This window comes from Acinonyx jubatus, chromosome A1, assembly GCF_027475565.1.
Source record: "Acinonyx jubatus isolate Ajub_Pintada_27869175 chromosome A1, VMU_Ajub_asm_v1.0, whole genome shotgun sequence".
Lineage (NCBI taxonomy): Eukaryota > Metazoa > Chordata > Mammalia > Carnivora > Felidae > Acinonyx > Acinonyx jubatus.
The window spans coordinates 14,937,345-14,964,422 of NC_069380.1; the positions used below are offsets into that span (position 1 = coordinate 14,937,345).

Sequence of the window (27,078 nt, forward strand, 5' to 3'; positions counted from 1 at the left end):
TTCAAAAAAAGTATGAATTAGAAGTGCCTAGGTGGCGTGACCAGTAGAATGTCTGACTCTTGATTTCAGCTCAGGTCATAATCCCAGGGTTGTGGGATTGAGCCCCGTGTTGGGCTCTGTGCTAAGCATGGAGCCTGATTAGAAGCCCCTCTCTCTCCCTCTGCCCCTCTGTTCCACTTGCTCTCTCTCTAAAATAAAAATAATACATAAATAAATAAATAATTTTAAAGTATTAATTAATTTAAAAAAATCGTTCTGGAGAGAAAACAAGGACACATTCTGGATTTTGTAAAAACTATTAGCCATTAAATACTCTGGACCATTAAAAGCAAGATATTTGTAATTATTCATTTATAAAATTATTATACACATCAGAAATCCTTTAAAATTATAAAATTATATTCCAATAACTTTAAGGCTTATTCTAGATTTGGCTTCTTTATTTTGACTCCAAAATGAACTATTTTTAAAAATTATTTTATCAAAGGCATACTCTCTCATCCCAGCACTTATAATTTATTAGAAGACCTATAACTTAATGTTCTTGATCTTCCTAAGGAGCTCTTTTTATCTGATTATATAATGAATGGTCACATACTAGAAAACTACAGCCTGCAAAGACATACTAAAGCTATAGCCAAATTGAAGACTCCACTGGAAATTAACCAAAAATAAATCACATATACAAAAATTAATCCTTCTCTTATCATGGAAGAGCTGTTTTGTTTCTGATACTAATGAGTTCTTAATCTTTCACCTATTTCCTCAGAAATGAGAAAAGGTCACTTTCTAATAGTACATTGAAACAACAGGGTAAAAATAAGAAACTTCAGCATACTTTTACATACCTGAAATCAAATATACTTACTTGGTTTTTTTTAAGTTCCTTTCTTCTATCTCAAGTCAAAAGGAAGTTCTATTAGCCACCTATTTTTTAAGCAATAGTAGTTGCTATACTATACTAAAGAACACATAAAAACTACAAAAAAAAATAACTCTATTGAATGCTTACAAGAGAAAAATAGGAGAATACAATTAAATCACAGCTCCTAGATATGTAGTACTTTTCTATGAAGGCAATTGCAGCAGTGAGTGGATGCAGCCTTCTGTGTGCTTAAGTACCAAGTGCCCCCTTGTGGACAACATTGTTATTAGATTATATATAAAATTTGTGTAACTTGTTTTGTGATTTGAGGCTACACCTGTCTCCAAATTGACACATGATCTTTGGAGAGAGCACAAACTTGGTGATATCTGGGACAGAATATATCAGGAAGCAGTCTAAGATGGATTCTACAGATCTACCACCAGCCAGATGCCTAGTGGGAACTCCACCTCTCGCTTTGTTTATATCACATTCTTGAGAATCCAAGATCCCTTCAGTAATCCTTTCACTATATGGCTGATATATCACTTTAAATACAAATATATTTAGAGATTTCAGTAGTGCTTTTGGTTCATTACTATCAATTCCCAGTTATTAGGCTCTAAAATATGTATTTATGGCTTTAAAAACAGAATTTCTAACAATGTTCTGAATGTGGAAATGACCAGAATGAGCCCAGTAGGAGCATGACTGGATGCTTCAGTGAGGTAATAGCTCTCAGGAAGGTCCAAACTGGGCTGTATGTTTGTCCAGGACCCCATGAAGCAGCGTAACTAAAAGAAGAATCTGAATCACAATAAAGGGAATCACGTTCAGGAAAATGGTATGGGGCATCAGGATGAACAAAAGAGTAGCACGATGATTAAGGACATTGGAAGTCAGCATGTGGAACATAAACAGACCAAAATAGAGAATGATATGAAGGGAGAGTCTTGTTTCTTTGAAGGATCAAGTACATGATGAAGAGACTAGTCCAGCTGTTTGAAGGAATTTGTAAGACTTAAAACCATCTCTTCCTTCAAGCCTCTCTTGTTAATAAGCAGGACTAAGAGAGGGGTTTTATGGTTTGTCCTAAGGAAAGCTGAAACATACTTCAGAAGGGAAACTAGATAAATATCCAAAAATTAACATTTCAAGAAGTCAACTGACCAAAGGATTAACTTGCAAAGAGGCCAATTCACCTAGGATTCTAAATTTACCAAGTCACCAAAAATTTGCTTTTAGTAGCATCTTCCATACATATGAACTTATGACCTAAACATATTCTTTTTCTGAATATATTTTCAATGATGATACTAAATGTAAACCATTTTCATAAGAATGTATTCAAAGATTTAGATTTCAGCAAATTAATTTCCTATGACTTGATATTCTACTAATTGATCAAGAGTCTTCCAGAGAACATTTAATGTGAAACTCAACATTTTCCTAAATAATATTTCTCTGTTTCCATACTTTCTCCTCCATGTCTCCCACCAGCACATAGCCTTGTTGGCTTTAGGAGCAGGATCTTCTGTGCTATATCCATCTGACTGGCAGAGTGTTTGCTCTGGTGAGAGGTTTCCCGTAAGGGTCCAAGCTGTCTGCATGTACTGAGAAACAAGGGAATGCACTGATGGGAAAAAGAAGCAGAGAGAAATAGAAGTGCTATGGTTTGAATGACTGTGACCTCCCCAAATTCATGTGTTGAAATCCTAATGCCTCATATGATGGCATTAGGAGGTGGAAACTTTGGGAGATGCTCAGGTCATGAGGGTGGGGCTCTCATTAATAGGATAATGCTCTTATAAAAGAGACCCCACAGAGCTCCCAAGCCCCTTCCCACCATGTGAGGACACAGCTAGAAGGAGCCATCTCTGAACCAGAAACTGCTGTTATCAAACACCATATTTGCTGGTGTCTTGATCCTGGACTTCCAGCCTCCAGAACTGTGAGAAGTAAATCTCTGTTGTTTTTAAGCCACACAGTCTGTGGTATTCTTTTATAGCAGCCTAAACAGACTATAAGATAAGGGGTCATCAATTTTTTGACTGCTAATGAATCAAGGAACAGGACTTCCACCATGCAGTAGAGTTGACCGCAGGGATACGATAGAACTTTTTGATAAAGACTTTATAGTAACTTTTCCCAAGAGAGACTACCCTGTAACTCTTTCTCTGAGGGACACATATCCCCTAAATCTGTTGTTGTTGTTGTTGTTGTACTCAAAACATTACTGGGGAACTACCTATGGGACTATCTACCAGGAGCCATAAAGTTCTGATAAAGAGTTCAGCTGAATTCTCAGCTTTGTATTCTAACTGGAGATTAATGAGGAAGCCTAGAGTGCCAAGTCAGAACCTGAAAAATAGCTATTGCTCATCAGAGACAACACAGCCTAATTATCATTAACTTTTAGTCATTTGGAATGCTTAAGATAGATTCTAGTCTGCTAGTGAGTGAATGGATACAGATCTTTGCTCAATACACCAGGAAATTCTTGGAGGGAACATTAGGTAAGCACTAGGTTCTTCTGGTGGATGCAAATAGAAGAGGTTAGAAAATGTCCACTCAGCAACTCCCAAAGAAGTAAAAGTTCTGTGCTTTTTATTAGATCCCTGAAGAGCCCCCTGCTTTCTGGACAGGTACTAAGGAGCCATAGAATTCTACTATAGTTTTAGGAAGATACCAGAAGATTCACAACCTCTGTAACAGCACAGCTGAATAAGTGAAAACATATTGCACAACTTACCCTTGCCCTTATTTTCTTGAAATGCACTAAGGTTAATTTCACAACAGGCTTTGTTCTAATGAAACTTAGAGTTCCCTCTAAAGTTCCTGCTATCAAGGGAAGGGAAGAAAGGAACTAACACTTTATTGAGAGAAGTGCTTACGGTGTCAGGTATTACGCTATTGGCTTTATATATAACTCTAATAATACTTATGACAAACTTGCAAGAGGGCGTAATTAACTCCATTTTACAGATGAGGAAATTAAGCCGCAGAGAAATGAAATAATTTCCTTAGTGTCCCATAGTCTGAATTTGAATCAGGGCAGTCTAATTCTAAAAGCCATGTTTCTGGGTAAAGTGGGTTACACTGACTCCAACTGTCTCACCCCTGCTTTTTCACTACACTCATTTTCTCTCAGTATCCTATCTTCTCATTAGCATTTGCTTACCTTCTTTCCCCTTTGAATCAATAATGTGCTGGAACTTCGGACCATGTGCTTTGTCCTACCCTGCACCTGAAATTTCCTGGAGAACATTCTTCTGCTAAACATTCATTAAAACCTTCTTCTCCCTTAACTTCTGTAATGCCACCCTTTTCCAGCTCTCCCTTCTCCCTTTCTCAATATTTTTCCTTGTCAGTTATCTTCACTGAATTGCCTCCTCAGCTAAAACCTTAAGTGTTAGTATTCCCTAAGATTCCATCCTCAATCCTACTTTTCAGACCATGTATTTCTTTCTGAACAATCTCATACTTTCATGACTTCAAATAACACTGATGACTCCATGATCTCTCTTTACGGAAAGACAACTTTCCATGGTCTAAAGTCATGTCCAGATGTTTACTGACCACTATCATCTATGTAACATACACAACACTAAACTCAATTCCTAACACTCCACCTAGTTCTGATTCCTACTGTGTTGGTTCACTGTAGTCATTGTTCAAGCGAGAGCCCTTGATCATCCTCCAGTCCTCTCCCAGTCTCACCCCAGCATCCAAGTACTCATGAAATCCACATTCCTAAATATCTCTTAAATCTGTCACAATGGCTCCACCCCCATATACTACTGCCCAAGTTGAACAACTCACCCTCCCTCACCTGGACTGCTACAAAAGTATCCTAACTGGTTTCCCTGCCCCAAATCTCACTGACCCTTGGAAAGCCTTTCTCCGTGGGGGTAAAAGGCTTTTAAAATCTATATTAAATACTTCAAAAGCTTCCCATCACATATAAAAAGGTTCACACGTATACAAAATCCTTTGTTATCGAGGGCCTGCTTATATTACCAGTCGTATCTCCCATCACCTCTTGTATTTATTCCAGACCTACTGAACTAACTGTAGGCCTGAGATGTCTTTAGATTGATCCAGAGGGATTCTATCATTCTTTGAAAATATGCATATATCATGATCTAAAAATTTCACTCTATGTACACTAGAGCAGTGATTCTCAAACTTTGGTGTATATCTGAATTATCTGGAGTTAATAAAGAACTCAGAAATGGCAAGCTGGTTGAAGGATAGGGCTGGCCTTTGTATTTTTATGAAGTTTCCTATGTGATTCTCTTACCTACCAAAGTTTGAGGACCACCGGCCTAAAGCAAGGGCCAGCAAACTATAGCCTGAAGACCAAGTCCAGCCATAGCCTGCTTTTATAAGTCAAGATTTGTTAGAATAAAACCCTACCTATTCATTTAGTTATTGTCTACAGCTCCTTTCACACTATAACGGCAGCAGGAAACAGAGATCATACGGCCTGCAAAGCTGAGAATATCATCTAGCCCTCTGTAGAAAAGTTAGCCAACTCTAGAGGAACACTTTACACTAGAAGACATGTATTAAGCATGTTCCCTGTGGCAATGTTTGTCATAGTGATATTTTGAAAAATCCACAATGTACATAAATAGGGGAACAAATGAAGATATATAGATATAAAGTGGAATACTATGTAGCAAACAAAACTTATCAGATCCTTATGTATTAACATGGACAGAATTTTAAAAAAGCATGTGTGCAACATGATATTTTTATATGAATTTTTAGATACAATATCTGTAGAAAGGTATTTAAAAATAAATTGGAATGATGTATACCAAATCCATGATAGTACTGTCCTATAAAGAGGAAGCAAAGGGTGAGAGACAGGGAGAGAAACAAAAGGGTCCTCGACTCTATAGATTGTTTTCATTAAAATACTGAAATCAAAAAGTGACAAAAACTGAAGAGTTACTAATACTAGAATATATTGGTTGTCAGATTATCCTCTGTGAGTTTTATTCTTTCAAAATTAAAACCACAAATAACCTAACATATTCAAATATAGGGGAAAGGAATTGAATATTAATAATCCAGTGCAATAGAAAATAACGTAGCTTTCAAAAATATACAGGAAGAAAATATAACATAAGAAAATCATTGGTTTAATTGTCCATGACTACTACAGGATACAAAACTATCCACAAAACAAGGTTAAAATTCTAAAATATATATTTTAGAAATGCTATCCTTATATTCTGGTTTCTTTTCGAATAAATCTTTTACCTTTTACTAAAAAAAAAGTATGTCCTTATTTTTTCCTTTTTTGGGGTTCATTTATTTACTGGGTTGTAATTTTTATTTTTTTAATGTTTATTTTTGAGAGAGAGAGAGAGACAAAGCACAAATGGGGGAGGGGCAGAGAGAGACACAGACACACACACACACACACACACACACACACACACACAGAATCCAAAGCAGGCTCAAGGCTCCAAGCTGTCAGCACAGAGCCAAACACCGGCCTGAACACAAGAACCATGAGATGACGTCCTGAGCTGAAGGTGGACGCTTAACCGACTGAGCCACCCAGGCGCCCCGGGTTGTAATTTTTAATCAATATACATGCATGCAAAACTTTTAAAAAAGAGGCCAACAGTAGATATGTTTGACTTAATACTTATCTTTGTCTTTTATTTTCTGAATAATATTAAATGAATGCATAACATTAAATGTTATGAATGCATAACATTTAAAATGAATGTTATTCATTGAAAATGATCTTGTATGGCACATAGAGCTAATTGTATAACTGATACACATTCTCCCCTTCTTCCTACTACCATGCTCAGTAAAACACTAAATTTCTCAGTCTTCCTTCAAGATACAGGAGGCCACATGATGCAGTTCTAACCAATGAGATGTAAGGGGAGATGTTGGGTGCAGCACGTTGGAAAATACTTTGAAAGAAAACAGATTTGACTGGCCTTCACCTTTGCCCTTTTCCCTTCATCTACTTCTTTCTTTGAAAGAGAAGGTGAAGGAGGTGAGAAAGTGAAGTAGCCATCTTGTGACCATGCTGGACAAAAACCACTCATTAAAGGACCGAGTGGAGAGTCAAGAGTCTGGAGGAGCCATTATACCAACCCCAACTGCATCCCTCTAACACTTCCTGTTACATGAGAAAACAAAGCCAAACACCTTACTGGTTTAAGCCTTTCTTTTACACACAACCAAATGTAACCCTTTACTGAAATATCTTGCTAAAATTAAATTCTAACAAATTATACTGTTGAAAGGCACTTTAAAGATTACCTAATCTATATAGTACCTGTGGGTGAGAAAAATAATCTTCAAAAAGGTTGAGGTTGATCTTCAACCTTCAAAAAGGTTGATACCATTCTGTATCAGAACAAGGACCAGAACTTCATTCTCACTTAAGCGAATACTTTTTCTAGAATACTAAGATCAAGTCCACTTTTATGACCCAGTTTGTAAATTACTTACTTAATATTTTATATATTTTTTTCTAAATGATAACATTTTTTTAAATGACATATATACTGGTCATAAATTAGTATTCATCCCTGTTTTGCCCATACACAAACTTGCAATTTGAAGTTAGTCAAAATTGGTATTCAAACTGACATCAGTTTCTTACGTATGTCTGTATAGGTTACTCCTAAAGACTAAACAATCTACAACAAAGATTAAGAATCAGTAAATTTATAAAAAGTGTTTCATTTCATATTCTATCCCTGCCCAAAAAACAATTTAAACCCTTTTCTCCAATTATCAACCTAATAGGAAACCAAAAATGTCTGCATTTCATAGAGTATATATCTGAATTTCATAAATATTGTTTTTATATAAAGAATAAGACTTAATATATTCTCTTTTAACCTTGAATAAAAGATTTTGTCATTGGATATCAAATTCTTGGATCCCAATGCTTTTTGCTCAGTAGTTGGCTACTTCTATCACCAGCTCCTTGGCTAGATTCCTAATCTGCTGCTGTTCAGACAAACTCCTCCCAGATTCCATGTGTAAGAAAACCTAAATACTCATGCATGCAGGGTATCTGCCCCCAAAATAGAGAGAACCAGCTCCTCAAGAGCTGCACTTTTATTATCTTTCCTTTCTGCTTGGTACATGGCCCTACTCTTGGTTCTTCTAAAATGTCTTCAGTCCTTTACTGAAAAGAAATAAAATTATCTGTCTCCAGAGCTAAACCTCTTAGAAGACCATATTTTTTTCAAGATTAACACAAACCCATCAAAGGGAAGAAATGTATTTTTTGTCAACATGAGTATGTTATGGAGTCTGAGGCACCAGTTAGAAAGCCAATCAAATGCTTCTTGGGTTGCTCTAGAGTACTGCACCATGGCACAGCAGCTCTTGTGGCCACTCTCCATAAGGCTGGCGATACCCAATTTCTTAAGCTAGTACTGAGGATAAGTTATCAAGAAACAGGGAGCCAGAATATTTTATATTCTATATTCTATAGGTAGAATTAAAATTCTATCTACAGTTAAGAAAGACAAGGCTTAAAATAGCCCTTGCAGCAATTTCTAAATACCACAAGATGGGGATATGACTCTATGGTAGGGGGAAAAAAATGTTATGTTCCTGACTTTCCAAGCCATAGTAATAAAGGTATTTCTGGGTTGAAAATAATGGAGGTGTACAAATTAGATTATTTCTTTCCTGAATCATTATTTTAAAAAATACAAGATTTTTCTGTATTTTTCACTAAAGGTCTGCAGTTATTCAAAGAGCAATCTCCATAAATGCTCTGGTCCCCAGGACCTCTGTGAATATAGCAGTCAGTTTAGTGCTCTATGTACCACTATTAAAAAACATGTTACTTCTGGTAAGTGGTATAGAACGGCTGTTGGCATAGTATGGTGTAGTCAAATGGGCATAAGTTTTTTTTAGAGGAAGAGAATTGACCTCCACATTTCCAGACTGTGTGATTTTGAGCAAATCAGTCATTTTTTTTGTTTTTGTTTTGAGAGATAGAAGAGAGGGCGGCGGGAGAGGGGCAGAGGGAGAGGGGCAGAGGAGAGAGAGAGAGAGAGAGAGAGAGAGAGAGAGAGAGAGAGAGAATCTTACGCTGGCTCCACACTCAGCATGGAGCCTGATGCAGGGCTGGATCCCACGACCCTGGGATCATGGCCTGAGCTGAAATCAAGAGTTGGACACTCAAATGACTAAGCCACCCAGGTGCCCCTCACTTAGTCATTTTAAGCTTAGTGTCACAGGTATTAAAAGGAATAATATTAAATTTTATCTCATGGAGTTATAATCCTGCCAATTTAGGTGAGTATTATATTTTCATTTTCATATTAGGTACCCTTAATTTTTAATAATATTTCCATGTTGTTCTGAATATTCCTTAAGTAAAAATGCAGCATGAGTTATAAAGAAAAGGCTATTTCCAAGCATGCTCTAGACCCAGGAAAAGTCATGCATTAGATCTTCTCTACATTTTAAAGGATAAACATTTAAATCAATGAAAAACAAATAAATGTTTTTTGTAAAATATAAAACATATGAATTTAAGTAATTTATCAGGAGGAAAGGATGTCATTAGGGCCGCCCAAAGAAAAAATAGGTAGATAAGCTCAATGAGGTTTCTTTCATGTTATAGGGTAATTTTGTGGGTTCTCTGTTGGATTTTATATATATATATATATATATATATATATATATATATATATATATATATATGGTGTGTGTGTGTGTGTGAATGTGAATATATATGTGTGTAGATCTATACATGTGTATATATATATATTCCAGAGGAAGTGGAATGCAAATGTTTTTATGTAGGTAAAGATTTGTATTTCTGTGTTTAATAGGCTCTTTTAGGTTACAGAATAAACACACTTGTGTTTCCACCCAGCCTGATTACTGAAATTCTTTTTCTTCCATTTTGGTTGTACCTGCAACCCTGCCCAGCTTTATAAGGTGGACATTAAGTTGAAGATTTTGCTACAGAACTCCTTACTTCCTAGGAAGAGTTCCAATGAACAAAATACTTTATTTGTAACTTGATACAGTCTTTAAATGTTTGGGAGGATCTATTTTTTTAAAAAGTACATAATTTCTTTCCTTCAATTATTCTTCTTATTTAACCAGCTTTTACTCACCACTGGCATTTTTTCATAGACACGGATAAAAGACAATCTATCTACAACAAAGCAAATATGAACAATTAATATTCTATCACTTTTAAATCAACTTAAAAACATATATATAGTTGTTTCTGTACCTCAAGGATTTCCACAAATTTTTTTCATTTTCTCTTCTAGAGAAACAATTTGCTTTTCTAATTGATCATTCAGTTCAAGTTGTGTCTCATAACGAACTTTCCATTCACCACCTGAGTGAAAAAGAGGGGAAAATCAAGATCACTTTGCCACCTCTCATTTATTCATTACACCACCATTAATTGGCTCAATCTTACTGTACTTGACTTTGTTAGCAATATAGACGAACTAGAGTGACTAATTTTTTTTTTAATGTTTTAATTTATTTTTGAGAGAGAGAGAAAGACAGAGCATGAGCAGGAGAGGGGCAGAGAGAGGGGAGACACAGAATCTGAAGCAGGCTCCAGGCTCTGAGCTGTCAGCACACAGCTGGATGCGGGGCTTGAACTCACAAACCATGAGATCATGACCTGAGCTGAAGTCAGACACTTAACCAAATGAGCCACCCAGGTGCCCCTGATTAAATTACTTAAAAAAAATATTTTACATCCTTCTTATAAACCTGAACTGCAATTCATAGATATTATAATCTACCAACACATCTAAGTCAATATAACAACTTAATTCTAATATAATATAAAGACAGGTAATATTTTTTTTAAGATTTGGGGGTTTTCATTTTGTTTATTTTTTATTATTTTTTTAACTGTTTCTTTAATTTTGAGAAAGAGAGCGCACGAGCAAGGAAGGGGCAGAGAGAGAGGGAGACACAGAATCTGAAGCAGGCTCCAGGCTCTGAGCTGTCAGCTCAGCTTGAGCAGAGCTCGAGCTTGTGAACCACAAGATCATGACCTGAGCCAAAGTCGGACACTTAACCAACTGAGCCACCCAGGTGCCCCTAGAGTGAACTAATTTTTAAGTATGCATTTCTCTGTTATGTAGGATCTTTCAGATTGCAGACAGTAGATTCACAGTCAGATTACCACCCAGCCAGACTTCACTAGGACTAACGTGATTCCTGGTCTTCTCACTCCCTAACCCCTTTGTCCTTTAGTTCCTCATGTATCCTTATATGGAATTCTATTAGAGGGACTATCAGGAAAATGTTTCTTTCATAGGAACTTGAAATATCCATACATAGCAGCATAAATAATACTGACCCTCCATCCAATGTCATGTTCATTTTCTTTCCTTTGCAAACAAATTCTGAAGACTGTTTGCTATGTATAAAGTACACAATGCCTTACATGTATTAAGTAACTATTCCTCATTTTAAAAAACTTAGTTACCTATTATACAGATGAAGAAAACAAGGGTCAGAGATGTCAAACAACATTCTTAAGATGACAAAGCTAATAGATGAGGGAACTGGGTTTTATCTGACTTGAAAGTGTACCCTCTTTTTTGGAGAGAGAGCAAGCAAGCGGGGGAGGGGTAGAGGGAGAGAGAATCCTAAGCAGGCTCCACATCCAGGACAGATCCCGACGTGGAGCTTGATCTCATGACCATGAGATTATGACCTGGGCCAAAATCAAGAGTCAGACACTTAACTGACTGAGCCACTCAGGTACCCCAAAAGTGTATCTTGTTAACTGCTATGCAAATACATGTAGCTGCCTATTCAGGCATCTTCTCTTGTCTGTAAACAGGTTTCCTTCACCAAACCCCTTTGGCTATTAAGGCCAAAACATTTGTCTTATTGCTACAGGAGAGGAGGAGAATACAGCCTAGAATTTAAACATCTTTGGTTGGCTTCAGGGCCCAAAGCTAATTTTATTTTATCTTTAAAGTCACACTTTATATAGAGAAAAAAAGATAGCTTGCTTCTAAACTTTAAATGTGCTTTACATTTATGAGGCAATTTCTGCTCCTTAATAGTTGACAGAGGAGTCTAAGCAGAAAGAGTAGTAGCACATGCTACTGGCCTCAACTTTCTCAACCCAGCCACACATGTCTCCCTTAGCCCCCTCATCTCTAGCAAATCACCCTCCCAAACTGAAGTTGAAAGTCATTAGTCCAAATGTGTTAGGGAACAAGAAAAGAGAAGCCTGAAGAGAAGCCTGAAAGAGAAGAGAGACTGAACATTTGTCCAAAAGATACCAGAGTCCAAATAGATGGAGTTATCTGTATAACCGACTAGCTGAAGTCTCTCTTTGTTGGGACCCCTTTTCCCACCATGGGAATGGGGACTTCAGAGCAAAATCAGAACAATTACTGAAACATTAAGAACGTAAGTCATTTTGAACACATCTGACTATAGTTTATAAATGTTTGCCTCCACTTTAAAAATATTACTGATCTAGAGATCCTCAAATACAAGTAAACCTAATAGTATACTATCATGTATTAATGTTAATAAGTGCAACGCCTTGGAGGTAATGATGTCAATGTTCACATCCCCCAGTGTGGTGAACTGACCTCAAACATACACTCAAACGTGTAACTCCTTCAGTATATACAGACGGCTCTGCATTGTAGGGGACAAAAGACAAAGAGTAAGCATACTGACTGTTGAATTAAAGGAGAAAATTGTAAAACAGTAGTGTCTATTAAAAAAGGAGAAAAAATAGTCTTGATGCTACTGTAGTAGGGTCACATTGGGACTTTCATGGGACCTTGACCCTTTTGCCTTAGTGGGCCTCTTCCTCCATTAAAAAAAAATATTAAAAATTCTATTTTACTACTATGTTGGTATAAAGACAAACATAATCCAGACTGGATCATATTCATTTTTTTCTTCTGATTTTAAAATAAAATATCTCATTGGCCTCTAAAAGTAACATCAAGAGACCTTAATAATGTCCTGACTGTGCCTAATGAATAAGTCAGCCAGAGCAGATATGAAAGCAAGCTTGGCTAGTTCTAGGTCAACTTCTTAATAGAGTACAAATTAATCTGTTCAGAGCAAAGAATACTCTGTTCTTAAGCTGTCTAGACTATTGGGTAATCACTGGGACTGATGTCCAGAGTTAATTTGGAATAACCTTTGTTTGATATTTTTGCAATGAGTTCATATCTAAATCTAACCTATCCTGCCTGCACTGATTACTGCCACTTTGCCAAAGTTGGCCTGAGAGTGTATTCATTGCTGTTTTGATCTTGCTATGAGGAAGAAGACACATAAAACAGGAGAATCTATTTTAGAAAAATCTTAAGATGTATAAACTAACTGAGCCCAACTGATCAGTTTCTGTTGTTGAACTGACAGGAAAAGACAAGACAGATCTATCAAACAGTTAAATAAAACATTGATTTGTTCCAGGTAAATTATGTCCCTAACACTGGGAAGACAATGTGTATATTATTAATAATTCATTAATTAATAATTAATCAATTAACATTCAAGTGCATAAAAATGAGGACTATATAACTTACCAAAACCTGCAGCCATCACTGATTTACATGGCTAATACAAAAATGTGTTATAATTTCTGATTCCTTAACAAGTGGATGGAGGCCCACAAAGCTGGAGATTAATAAAATTGTTTACTTTTCACAAAACAGCATTGGCTCCCACAAATCACATCAACTTCCTACTTATCAAGTATTTCCTTTTTTGAAAAAGGACCACACTGATTATTTCTTTCCCTACCACACTTTCTTCTGTGATAACCCAAAAGTACCCAAAATATTAAGGTTTACAATTTTTGCATAATTCTTTATCCATCTTTATTTATTATTTAAAAAAAATTTTTTTAATGTTTATTTATTTTTGAGAGAGATAGAGAGAGACAGAGTGCGAGCGAGGGAGGGGTAGAGAGAGGGAGACACAGAATCTGATGTAGGCTCCAGGCTCTGAGCTGTCAGCACAGAGCCCAATGCAGGGCTTGAACTCACAAACCGGTAGATCATGACCTAAGCTGAAGTCAGACGCTCAAGCCACTGAGCCACCCAGGCGCCCCATCCATCTTTAAAATGCAATAATGTTTAAAGTATGTTTTCAACAGGGAAGAAGAGTGGCAGTAAAAAATAGCAAGTTTTTCAGGGTGTTTGAGTGGCTCAGTCAGTTGAGTGTCCAACTCTTGATTTCAGCTCAGGTCATGATCCTAGGGTCATGGGATCGAGCCCTGTGTCGGGCTCTGCACTGAGTCTGTAGCGTGCTTGAGATTCTCCCTCACTCTCTCTCTTCTTCTCTCTCTCCCTCTGTCCTTCTCTCCCACTCTCTCTCTCTCTCAAAAATATTTTAGATAAAAATAATAAAATACAATTTAAAAAAATAGCAAGTTTTTTTTAAATAGTCTTGATACTAAAGGAAGTTAAGAGACATCTGAAACTAACCCAAATAAGAGTTGGGTGTCCAACTTTGGCTTAGGTCATGAGCTCAAGCCCCATGTCAGGCTCTGTGCTGAGAGCTCAGAGCCCGGAGACTGCTTTGGATTCTGTGTCTCCCTCTCTCTCTGTCCCACCCCCACTCCCTCTCTGTCTCTCTCCCCCCCACCTCAAAAATAAACATTAAAAAAAAATACAGACAATGAGGGGCACCTGGGTGGCTCAGTCGGTTAAGCCTCTGTCTTCAGCTCAAGTCATGATCTCATGGTTCATAAGTTCAAGCCCCTCACTGAGCTCTCTGCTGTCAGCACAGAGCCTGCTTTGGATCCCCTGTCTCCCTCTCTTTCTGCCCCTCCCCTGCTTGAGCTCTCTCTCTCTCTCTCTCAATAAATAAATAAATTAATTAATTAATTAAAAAATACAAAAATAAAATAAAATACAGACTAAGAGGATAAAAATTTAGCAGAAACATTTGTGCCTCTTGGTGGAAAAATATCCTGAGTAATACTCCTTCAGTAACTCTAAAAACAAACAAAAAATAAGCACTAATTTGGAAAGGAAAAATAAAATTGCTTTGCAATCTCAAAGAGGGATCTTGTCTAGAATCAGTACAAGAAAAAGCAAAATCAAACCAAAAATGGAAACATTCTAGAAGTTTGATTCATGGTCAATTTTATGAATTGACATTGTAAGAGGAAGTTCATAAAGCAAGAGAAAATTAGGTGAAACCCTATCTTTTAGATGTGGATTTTTTTTGGGGGGGGGGCGGGGGTGTCTAAGAGAGATAGCAGTGTTAACAAAAACAAAGCCCCACTAAGCAACAATGCCAAATAATACATCTTAAAGTGTTAAAAAAGAACACAGTTGAATTGGTTGAAACTTGACCCTACACAGACTTATTAAGTTCAGTCATATTTCATTGTATTGGTCATTGTATTTATAATGATAATAGTGATGAAGTTATGTTGACTTGAAAAGACTTTGTAAAATAAGAAAATGATAATAAGGAAAGTAAAAAGCCTAATATATGGCACTGTGCTGGGCACTAGGGATACAAAAATAAAATAGACACAGCCCCAGCAGTCAATTAGCAGTAGGACAAGTGGTGGTGAGAGGAAACATACAGCCAGAACATTTGAGACTATTGGTTAAGTGGATGAGATGGAACATACAAAAGGACATCCAATGTGGAAGGTGGCAGAAGCCACTGAGAGATAGGGAGGTCACGATTGAAGAGGGTCAAGAAATGCTTTCGGGGGAAATGGCACCTGTTCCAAGCCAGAGGAGGTGAGAAAGAATATTCAAGCAGCAAGAACAGCATGAACAAAAATACCTATGTGTCAACAAAGGAGAGGATACAATGAGGCAAAGAGTAACTCCTATGGTGAAGTTGACCCCCCACCAAATTTTCAGATTTCATGAGGAAAAACATCCCTAAAGTAGGACTAGTGAGTTTGAGTCATGTCTCTACCACCCGCTAGCTTATGCATGTGATCTTGAGCAAGTTACCTATCCTGCACCTCAATTTCTCATATCTAAAATAAGGTCAGGGTTGCTGGGGTAGCTCAGTCAGCTAAACTTTGTCCAATTCTTGATTTTGGCTCGGGTCATGATCTCACAATTCGTGAGACTGAGCCGAGTCAGGTTCAGTGCTGACAGCAAGAAGCCCACTTGGGATTCTCTCTCTCTCTCTTTCTCTGCCCCTCTCCTGCTCACGCACACACATTCTCTCTCAAAATAAATAAATAAACTTTATAAAAATAATGAAATAAAACAAGGACAATTCAAGTTCCTAAATTATAGGATATTGGGAGGATTCATTAAAATATACAAAATACTCAGAACAGTGCAGGGCCCACACAAAATGCTATAAGAGTTAGTTGATATTGTCATTATTTTATTCTTCTTCTTTTCCATCATCACCAGCAGCAGCAGCAGCAGCAGCAGCAGCAATTTACCACAAAACTGTTCTCCAAAAGGGTAGCACTACATTGCTAACAGTAATGTATAAAGTTCCAATTTCACTTAAAAAACAAACAAACAAACAAACAAAAACTCTACTTCTTCAATAGGCAACAAATTGTATGTGTTTCAATTCAATTCAAATTTCTTTGAGGAAAAAACAAGTTGGATATTTTCCATACTCATGAATTCTCTCTGTTCTACTCATATTTATTACTGAGAACTTCATTTTTTTCTAATTGAATTGCAGAGTATATAAATATAGTCAAAATATGGACATTTTGCCTATCATCTTGGCTACTAATGTATTTCCCATTACATTAGTAGGGAATGCTGTTTAACTTCTTGTATGTTGTCTTTTTTTTTAATCCAGCTCCTCCCCATGAGAAGATTTGCTCATAATACAATTTGTTGGGCTTACATTTTACTAGTGGGCATGGTTACTCATTGCATGCATATCTGTGAGTGTGACCCGTTTTGCCTGTAACTGGATAGATGAGAAAATTCAGCTAGCCTTGCCACTTCAAGTGCCACTTACTTGGTAAGTGCACTCACAGCCCGCCTGCCACAGAGCCAGTTATAGCCCAGATATAGTTATATCCCAGATGTGAAGACGTAGGAAGCTACTTCAGAATTGGGACAAAGAAGTGTTCTCCAATCAAGCTTTAAAAGAGCCTTGGGTACTTAAGAAAAGTAGCATTTTATTTCCTATATAGTTACTAATTCTTTTTGTTCATGGCTTCCCCAATAGAAAAGTATAAATGGGTTTAAGCACCAAAGTCCACCCCCATAAGCTTAATAAAACCCTACTGTTCTTTAGCATTCGGTTCAAGCACTGCCTCCTCTGGAAAGGCTGTCTTTATGCCTTCATCTAAATTGTGTTAGGTTCCCTTAACTGGGTTTCCTCCTCATGCAGAAGTTACATCCCTTCTCATATTCATATTTTAGTTTGATACTTTCTCCCAATAGTCAGTGAACCTTTTTAGAACAGGGAAAAGAAAGGTCTTCCATTCAATGTGTTGAAATATGGCAGGTCTCAATATTTGTGGAATAAATTAGTATCTTACATACATTTTAAGTTTTAAAGATATGTGGGTATGTGAGTGTGCAGATGTGTGTGTGTGTGTGTGTGTGTGTGTGTGCACAGCACTCGTCCACCATTCTTTCAACACAAATAGCCAAAACCTAGATAAAGATTTTAAAGTTATGGCCAAATACAGAAGTTAAGATATGAGAGGTATTAAGTTAAATAGAAAACTTGTATTTTATTATCTACCAAAAACAATAATGTATTGATGTCATGTAACAAAAGTTTTGCTAACTAATGAACATTTTGAAGTTGTAAGTAGGTGAATAATTATGCAGTAACACATTTGACATTGGAAATATTAGTTTTAGGGGTGCCTGGGTGGCTCAGTTGGTTATACATCTGACTTCGGCTCAGGTCATGATCTCATGGTTCGTGGGTTCGAGCCCTGCATTGGGCTCTATGCTAACAGCTCAGAGCTTGGAGCCTGCTTCGGATTCTGTGTCTCCCTCTCTCTCTTCTCCTCCCCAACTCATGCTCTCTCTCACTCTCGCTCTCAAAAATAAACATAAAAAAATTGAAAAAAAGAAAATATTGGCTTTAAAGCCTAATAATTAATAAATTATTATTAATGCTGCCAAAAAGCAGTGCTGAGATCTTGGTACTACTATTTCCTGTATTTAATTTAATGCACTACCAGTATCTTGGCAAAATAAACAATAATTATACCAGAGTCACATATAAAAATATTTATTTACATACCTTTGTCATCAGTATTGAGTTTGGCTTCCAGTTCCTCTATCTTGTGTATTATTTCAAGCATTGATAGTTGCACTATATCCCTATTATTACAAATATCTTGTTAATTATGATCTAATTATAATATGAAAAGAATAACACATGTCAATGCACAACTACTTTAGGAACAATTTATTATGAAATGTCTCTAATTGAAGGCATGGTTGACAATCAGAAATCAGGCAAATGGAGGCTTCTGATTACCAAGGTCGACAAGGACACTAATATGCACTAAGGCTCAGAGGCCTCCAGGTGACCATTAGAAACCCTTTACTCTTAACTTAAATATGATCCCAAGAAGTTGTTATCTGGCTTCTCAAAGACCAGCAAATGAACTGCAATTTATTGGAGAACGGAATAGCCAGGTAATAACTGATAATCTGAAACAAAGAGGAAAAAAGAAACACTAATTAAAAAAAAAAAAAACCCACACATATACACACACATACAAATAGCATTCCAGAGATGATGTATTTAGGACATTAGTAAATTAGCACATTAACTATTAAAATTTGATGACCGAGGGGCACCTGGGTGGCTCAGCCGGTTGAGTACCCAACTTCGGCTCAGGTCATGATCTCGCAGTCTGTGAGTTCAAGCCCCGCGTCGGGCTCTGTGCTGATGGCTCAGAGCCTGGAGCCTGTTTCAGATTCTGTGTCTCCCTCTCTCTCTGACCCTCCCCCGTTCATGCTATGTCTCTCTCTCTCTCTCTCTGTCAAAAATAAAATAAACATAAAAATGTTTTTTTTTAATTTGATGACCGAATCATTTATGCACTATGTATTTTTGGTTGCCTATTATGTCAAAGCATTGTGCTAAATGCTTAAAATACTACAGTGAATAAGTGAACTGAACAATAGCAACAGCAGCGGCTTCCACTGAATGCTTATTATAAGCGGATGAGAAGTGCTTTACATTCTTTTCACTCAACCCTGCCAACAACCACATCAAGTGTAATAGTTCTTACACCTATCTTAGAGTTCAGAACACTGAAGCTTTAGTGGTTCATTAACTTGCCCAAGATCAGGTACTTACTAAGTGATAAGAGCTGGGATTTGAATTTATGCAGGATTCCTCTAAGTACTTGCTCTTATAGTCTACTGCCTAAGGGAATATACAACCTGTCCCCAGAATGTTTATGGTTTAGTATCAGATCAAGAAATAACTAACTAAAATAGTGTGGCTGGAGCCACAATAGAGGAAAGCTCAGGAAGCTTTAGGGCACATAAGAGGGTCTAAATCTTGTGGGGCTGGCTGGTGGGGCTGGGGTTATTAAAAAAAAAAAAAAAACTTAAAATGTTTCAAAGATTTAATATGAAGTATAATATTGAGTATTTTTAAGTATATAGGAGAGGCGTTATTTTTACAAAATGCCATTTTTTAAGTTCTTCTAAAGGGATGGGATGAAAGATAAGCATAAGTAAACAAAACCTTTGGAATTTGAAACAGAAAAGCTGAATTTAGTGGAACATGAAAACAAGACACATAGGTTAGCATTATAGTATACGCACACAATACACTCCCATCTGATCTGATCCTAAAGACAGAAAATCCTACCTCAAAATCTGCCTATTTCTAATACCAAATGCTAATCAAAGAAGCAAATGAATCTTTCCTATAAAACACTGATTTTAGATGTCGCCAGATCTCCCCGGGTATTAATCACACTGCTTGTGTCACATCGACCTCAGGGGCTTCAGCTTGGAAGGGCGGAGCACACACAGGTGCATTTCCTTGAGCTACGTGTACCTGAACCCTACCCGCGCGCGAAAGTCCGCGCGCCGCCCTTCAACTCACTTCTGATGGATTTCTTCCAGTAACTCCTTTTCAAGGCGGTCGGTGCTCACACCGTCGAAGTTGGCGCCTCTTCCTTCCTCCATAGTGTCAGGTCAGAAACGTCCCACGCCCTTCCCCTCTTACAGCTAACACCACAAAACCTGACACCCTCCCAGAAGCTGGGAACGTGAGGGCATTGTCTCGAGCTGTCACTAAGGTTTACTGACTCACAGTCGCCCGCTCTCGGCGCCTCGCGGTGACGTCACAGGGCGTTGCCCGGGAGCCGGGAAGGGCATTCCGAGCGAGTCGGGGAGCAGTCCGCAGGCTGAGCCTTGGAGCCCTGCTAAAACAGAAAGAGGTTTCGGCTGCCCCGGGAACACTTCGTCGAGAAAAGTTCCTCAGTGCCCGAAACCTGCGGCCTCATTCCTTTTCCCAAACTGGTGGAGGGGGCACGTGCACCAGCCACATGGCCGACTGCAAGGGAGTAAGGAACCACTGGCTCTGGTGCTGTTTTAAACACTGACCCAAGCCCACTCTTCACTTTACTCTTAGTCCTTGTTAGGGAAATGCGGAATCCAAGAATGGCTGTGTCTTTCTTTGCTTCAGTTTACCGAGTACCAGAGGCTCTGGTTAAGAGTGAGGAGGAGCAGACCCTGAGAAGGCACTGCCTGACCTCTGAGTTTCCAGTCCAGATTGTTCTGTCTTTGAGTTTGGACAAATCTGGGGACTGATTGTCCATAGACATAGGTCAGAGCTGCCCACTACAGTTTGAAATTTCAAGCTTATATTTGTAATCACAAAGTTTGCATTCTGCTCCTGATAGGTCTGTGCTTTACTATTATCCCTGGCTCCCATCCATCTTTGACTAGAAAGATTGATCTGCCTTTTCCTTTGACTTCTCTGGTGCATTTTCCCTACTGTGAATCAGTTTGAGAAGTGTGAATGTGAGACCTTGTTGTCTGACAGAAATCAGCACTAGTACTCTGGTACAGAATTTATTTTGCTTACTGCTTGATCTTTAGTGCTGAGAAGAGGGACCCTTAGTAGTTATGTACGGTTATGCTAATAAACGACAATTTCAAAGATTTTTTTAAGCATAAAAAGCACTTGTGGTAAATGCTTGTTTCATTTGGTTGCTGCTTATCAGCATACTTTTGGAAAGTTGATAATTTATGGGAAAAATATAAACAGCAAAAGTTTTCGACCTATGGTTGCTACACTTAAAGTTTGTGTAAAATAGAATTGTTTATTAAATGCATGCTGGAGCTAAGCAAAGTCTTCAATTAGAAAGTAGGTTTTAAAGGAGAAAAGAGATTAAGGAAGTTTAAAAATCTATATTGGGGGATATTTTAAGCATGGGGACAGTTTGGAATTGAATTGTTTGAATAGAACATAAATGTAGTAAGTAACACATTTGATGGATAACATGTTTAATGTCCAAAAGAACAACCCAGATTTGTAGGCAAAAGAGAATTTTAAGCATTTTGAAGAACCAGTGCAATTAATATCAATTACGTACAAAGAGATGCTAAATATGTTCACTGCTTTAAAAATAAAACCTACAGGGGCGCCTGGGTGGCTCAGTCGGTTAAGCGTCCGACTTCACCCCAGGTCATGAACTCACGGTTCGTGAGTTTGAGTCCCGCATCAGGCTCTGTGCTGACAGCTCGGAGCCTGGAGCCTGCTTCTGATTCTGTGTCTCCCTCTCTCTCTGCCCCTCCCTAGCTCATGCGCACGCGCGTGCTCTTTCTCTCTCTGTTAGGAAATAAATAAACTTAAAAAAATAAAACCTACAGTTTAAAAAGAAGTGTAATATGAAGGGCACCTGGGTGGCCCAGTTGGTTGAGCATCCAACTCTTGGTTTTGGCTCAGGTCATGATCTCAGTTTGTGAGTTCAAGCCCGGCTCTCCACCCCCCCAGCACTGTGCTGATGGTGCAGAACCTGCTTGGGATTCTCTCTCTCTCTCTCTCTCTCTCTCTCTCTCTCTCTCTCTCTCTCTCCCCCCTCTCCTGCTTGCTCTCAATATAAATACTTTAAAAAATAAAACTAAAACATAAAAAGAAGTGTAATATGAAAGAATTCTGTCAATTACTCAAGTGGTATGGCAAATCCTGCACTCCCACTTTTGTGCTTAGCCTGGGACAGGTTGTGGGGAGCAAGTTGCAGGTCTCCTCTCAGACACTCACCAGCGTCTATTCCCTGCCTTAGTGGCTTTCTCCTTTCTTCCCTAGCCAGAGTTCTCAGTTCTTCTCTCTTATAGACTCTCCTACAGACTTATAGGAGTGGGGGTGGGAGTGAGATAGGGATGGTAGAGGGATAGTCACGTATTATATATTCTTCCAAATCTTTGATTTACACCTAAACAATAGCTTTTGAAATATCAAAAGCCATGAATTGATGTTTTTGTTCTCTGGTTTCTTTGTAGAACCCCCTGCTTCTTTGGGTCAGGAGGAGCAAGAATTCTCTCCACCTGTAATGCTACTTCCAGATCACTACTCTTCCATCTTCATGTAAAAACTCACGCCTCTGGTGCTGATTCATACGGGCACATGTACCCCAATGTTTATAGCAGCACGTTCAACAACAGCCAAATTATGGAAAGAACCAAAATGTCCATCATATTATAAATATATATTTCTCTTGGTAATGTGAAAGAATGAAATCCTGCCATTTGCAGCAACGTGGATGGAACCGGAGGGTATTATGCTAAGTGAAATATGTTTTCACTCATATGTGGAACTTGAGAAACTTAACAGAAGACCATGGGGGAAGGGAAGGGGGAAAAACAGTTACAGAGAGGGAGGGAGGCAAACCATAAGAGGCTCTTAAATACAGAGAACAAACTGAGGGTTGATGGGGGTGGGGGGGAGAGGGGAAAATGGGAGATGGGCATTGAGAAGGGCACTTGTTGGGATGAGCACTGGGTGTTGTATGTAAGTTATGAATCATGGGAATCTACCCCCAAAACCAAGGACACACTGTATACACTGTATGTTAGCCAACTTGACAATAAATTGTATTAAAAAAAAATTTAAAAAGTTACAAAAAAACCCTCACTCCTCTGATATGCATGGCTTTTAAATTGTTTTTAATTTCAATTTTAATTCCAGTAAAGTTAGCATACGGTGTTATATTAGTTTCAGGTGTACAATATAGTGATTCAACAATTATATACATTACTAGTGCTCATCACAGTGTGCTCTTAATCCCCTTCATCTATTTTACCCATCCCCCCCCCACCTTTCCTCTGGTAACCATCAGTTTGTTCTTCATACTTAAAAGTCTGTTCTTTGTTTTCTTCTTTGCTCATTTGTTTCTTAAATTCCACATATGATGGTATTTGTCTTTCTCTGACTTATTTCACTTAGCGTTATACCCTCTAGATCCATCCATGTTGTTGCAAATGGCAAGATTTCATTATTTTTTATGGCTGAGTACTTCTGCATTGTATATATATACATCTTCATTCATCTATCAATGGACACTTGGGCTGCTTCCATAATTTGACTATTGTAAATAATGCTGCAATAAACATGGGGGTGCATATATCTTTTCAAATTAGTATTTTTGCATTCTTTGGGTCAATACCCAGTAGTAGAATTATTGGATCATATGGTAGTTCTATTTTGTTTTTTTTAATGTTTATTTATTTTAAATTTGACAGAGAAAGAGACAGAACATGAGCAGGGGAGGGGCAGAGAGAGAGGGAGACACAGAATCCGAAGCAGGCTCCAGGCTCTGAGCTGTCAGCACAGAGCCCGACTCGGGGCTCGAACTCACGAACCGTGAGTTCATGACCTGGGGTGAAGTCGGACGCTTAACCGACTGAGCCACCCAGGCGCCCCTATTTTTAGTTTTTTGAGGAATCTCTATGCTGTGGTCCACAGTGGCTATACCAGTTTCATTCCTACCAACAATCCATGAGGGTTCCCTTTTCTCAAATCCTTGCTGTACTTGTTTCTTGTGTTTTTTGATTTTAGCCATTCAGACAGGTGTGAGGTGATATCTCATCTTGGCCATTTTTGTTATCTTCTTTGGAGATATATCTGTTCATATCTTCTGCTCATTTTTAAATTGAAAATTTTAGTGGCGCTTGGGTGGCTCAGTAGGTTAAGCCTCTGACTGGCTCAGGTCATGATCTCACGATTTGTGACTTCAAGCCCCATGTTGGGCTCTGTGCTCACAGCTCAGAGCCTCGAGCCTGCTTCAGATTCTGTGCCTCCCTCTCTCTCTCAAAAATAAACATTAAAAAAAACCCCATAAATTGGAAAATTTGTGTTTTTGGGTGTTGAGTTTTATAAGTACTTTATAGATTTTGGATACTAACCCTTTGTCAGATATGTCATTTGCAAATATCTTCTCCCATTCCATAAACTGACCTTTAACTTTGTTGACTGTTTCTTTTTGCTGTACTGCTTATTTTGATGTAGTAGGGCTTTTATGGTTTCAGGTCGTATTTCTTTTAAGAAATGTTTTTTTAAAGTTTCTTAAAAGTTTATTTAAAGTTTTATTTATTTTCAAGTTTTATTTTTATTTTTCAAAGAAAGAGCGTGAGCAGAAGAGGGGCAGAGAGAGAGAGGAAGATAGAATCTGAAGCAGGCTCCAGGCTCGGAGCTGTCAGCACAGAGCCCGGTGTGAGGCTGGAACTCATGAACCGTGAGATCAGGACCGGAGCTGAAGTCAGATGCTTAACCCACTGAGCCATCCAGGTGCCCCTCAGATCTTACAATTAGATCTTTATAATATATTTTGAGCTTATTTTTGTGTATAAGAAAGTGGTCCAGTTTCATCCTTTCACATGTAGCTATCCAATTTTCCCACCACTATTTGTTGAACAGACTGTCTTTTCCCCATTGCATATTCTTGCTTCTTTTGTGAAATGTAATCATGAGTTTATTTCTGGGCTGTTCTGTCCCATTAAGTGTCTGTTTTTGCATCAGTACCATAGTATTTTGATTACTATAGCTTTGTAATACATCTTAAAATCTAGGACTGTGATGCCTCCAGTTTTGTTTTTTTCAAGATGGCTTGGCTAGCTAAGGTCTTGTGTTTCCATACAAACTTTAGGATTATTCTAGTTCTGTCAAAAATGTTGTTGGTATTTTGATAGTGATTGCATTAAATCTGTAGATTGCTTTGGACAGTATGGACATATTAACATTATTTGTTTTTCCAATCCACAGGCATGGAGTATCTTTCCATTTGTGTTATCTTCAATTTCTTTCAGTGTTATATGGTTTTCAGAATACAGACCTTTTACCTTCCTGGTTAAGTGTTTTCCTAGGTATTTTGATTTTGGTGCAGTTATAAATGGGCATTCCTTCCTGATGTAACACCATCTATTCCTCACTTCCCAAAGACTTCACAGTCATCCATTGTCTGACTTTGACATCAAAGTGGTCTTTCCACTGGAAGTCTTGCCCACACCTTGACCTTCAACTTGCAACTCTCATCACTTTAATCTCCACTCCACTTCCACAGCTATACTCTGAATCCTGTCATCAGAGTGGCTTTAACTCAGAAAACTTAAATTAGCAAAACTACCGCATACCAAAACCTCATTCTTTTAGGTCCCAACTCAGATACTCTCTAAATAACAATGTTTTGTTAACCAGGGATATTGTCTATGAAGCTTCTTAAACCTGCAAATGCTGGGACCCTGTCCCTTATCACAGAGATCTTGGTTCTTCAATAGCACACTCTAACAATTTGCTCTTCAGCTGGCTTCCAATTTTGAACAAAATAGATTGGTGTGTGTATGTGTACAAAGAACACTTTTCATTGTTACTGTTTCCTCCAATGAATAGCTTCTCCAGGGTGATCAGTTTCTTCACTTGTGACAACTTTTTACATAGAATACATTTGAAGATATTACTTGGAGTTTTTTTCCCACCTCATCGATGTTCTTATAATTTTTAATTCATCTTTCTGTATCTTGAAAATATATTGTGAAAGAAAAAAATTTTGAAGAAAACAAAGCTATCGAGAAATATAATGTTCTCTTTTAAGTATTTCTGTTGCTAAACTAAATACAAAATGGTGAAAACGATAGGAAATCTTGAATTTGGCAAGAACAGACCAGAGAACTAGTTTCTGTTTGTGCAGAGCTTTACTCAGGCTTAACTAAAAAGTGAAATATAAAAGGATTTCTGGCTAACAAGCCCTAAGCTTCACTTTTCTTAGCTTGGCCTAAAATACCCATGAAGGCAGAGAAAAAGACAAGCTCACACTATCACCAAAACCGAAGACTAATGATCTGTTTGGTAATAACTTGGGCAATTTTCTACCAAGTATCAAGAGAGTGGAACTGTAATTTAAAATAAAATAAAAACAACTAGTGTTAAGCAGCTGGAGTCAGAGGATATCTATAAAGGCCATTTGTCCTTTCCTATTTACCTCAGTTTAAGAAAGATGTCTGGCCTATCACTCACTCCATGTAGGTCTCTCCTTTTTGAGGTTAGTGTAGAACCTTTTTCATACTTTTAGATCTTTCTCAAGAACCTCTCTTTGATCTCTATCTCAGTTTCCGATTCTATAAAATGAAATTGTAATAGTATGTAACTCATAGGAATGTTGTGAGGTTAAAATGAGTTAATGTATGTAAGAGCACTTAGAACATTAATGGCTCACAGTAAGCACTACATAAACGTTAGCTATCATTATTTCTAGACAGTTGGTGCCTTGACGTACTCCCAGAAAACTACCCTATACAGCATGAGGAAGGGACAGTCTGTTGAGGCAAAATGAGGAAAAACCCTGGTAGCAGTAAATATTGAGAACTGTTGTTTTTCATATGGTGTATCTTATGAATACTAAACAGCAAAGCAGAGCTACTAGGTAAGGGCCTCTATACAGTGAAAACGGGACTACAAAGCAGCTGTGATGGTTAATTTTGTCAGTTTAACTGGGCCACAAGATGTACACACACTTGGCCAAGTATTATTCTGGATGTATCTGTGAGAGTGTTCCTGGATGAGATTAACATTTCCATCAGTAGACCTAATAAATCAGATTGCCCTCCCAAAGACAATGGACCTCATCCAATCAACGGACCTGAATAGAACAAAAAGGCTAAGAAGGAACTTGATTTAGTTGAACTTGGTTTAAATCCTTAGTTTTCTGGCCTTTATACTCAGACTGAAATGGGCTCTTTTTGAGTTTTGAGCCTACAGGCTTT

The 27,078-nt window shown here is 37.9% G+C and overlaps 1 protein-coding gene across 1 annotated transcript in view; it reads right to left on the reverse strand.

Annotated features, from left to right (window-relative positions):
* The window catches only part of CCDC169 (coiled-coil domain containing 169), a 44,286-nt gene extending 24,042 nt beyond the window's left edge, over positions 1–20,244 (reverse strand). Inside the window, 4 exon segments of the mRNA XM_015070976.3 lie at positions 10,009–10,049; positions 10,131–10,241; positions 18,089–18,168; positions 19,922–20,244. Coding sequence (XP_014926462.3) covers positions 10,009–10,049; positions 10,131–10,241; positions 18,089–18,168; positions 19,922–20,004 — 315 coding nt within the window. The 5' untranslated portion in view covers positions 20,005–20,244.
* Between the last annotated feature and the right edge of the window lie 6,834 nt (positions 20,245–27,078).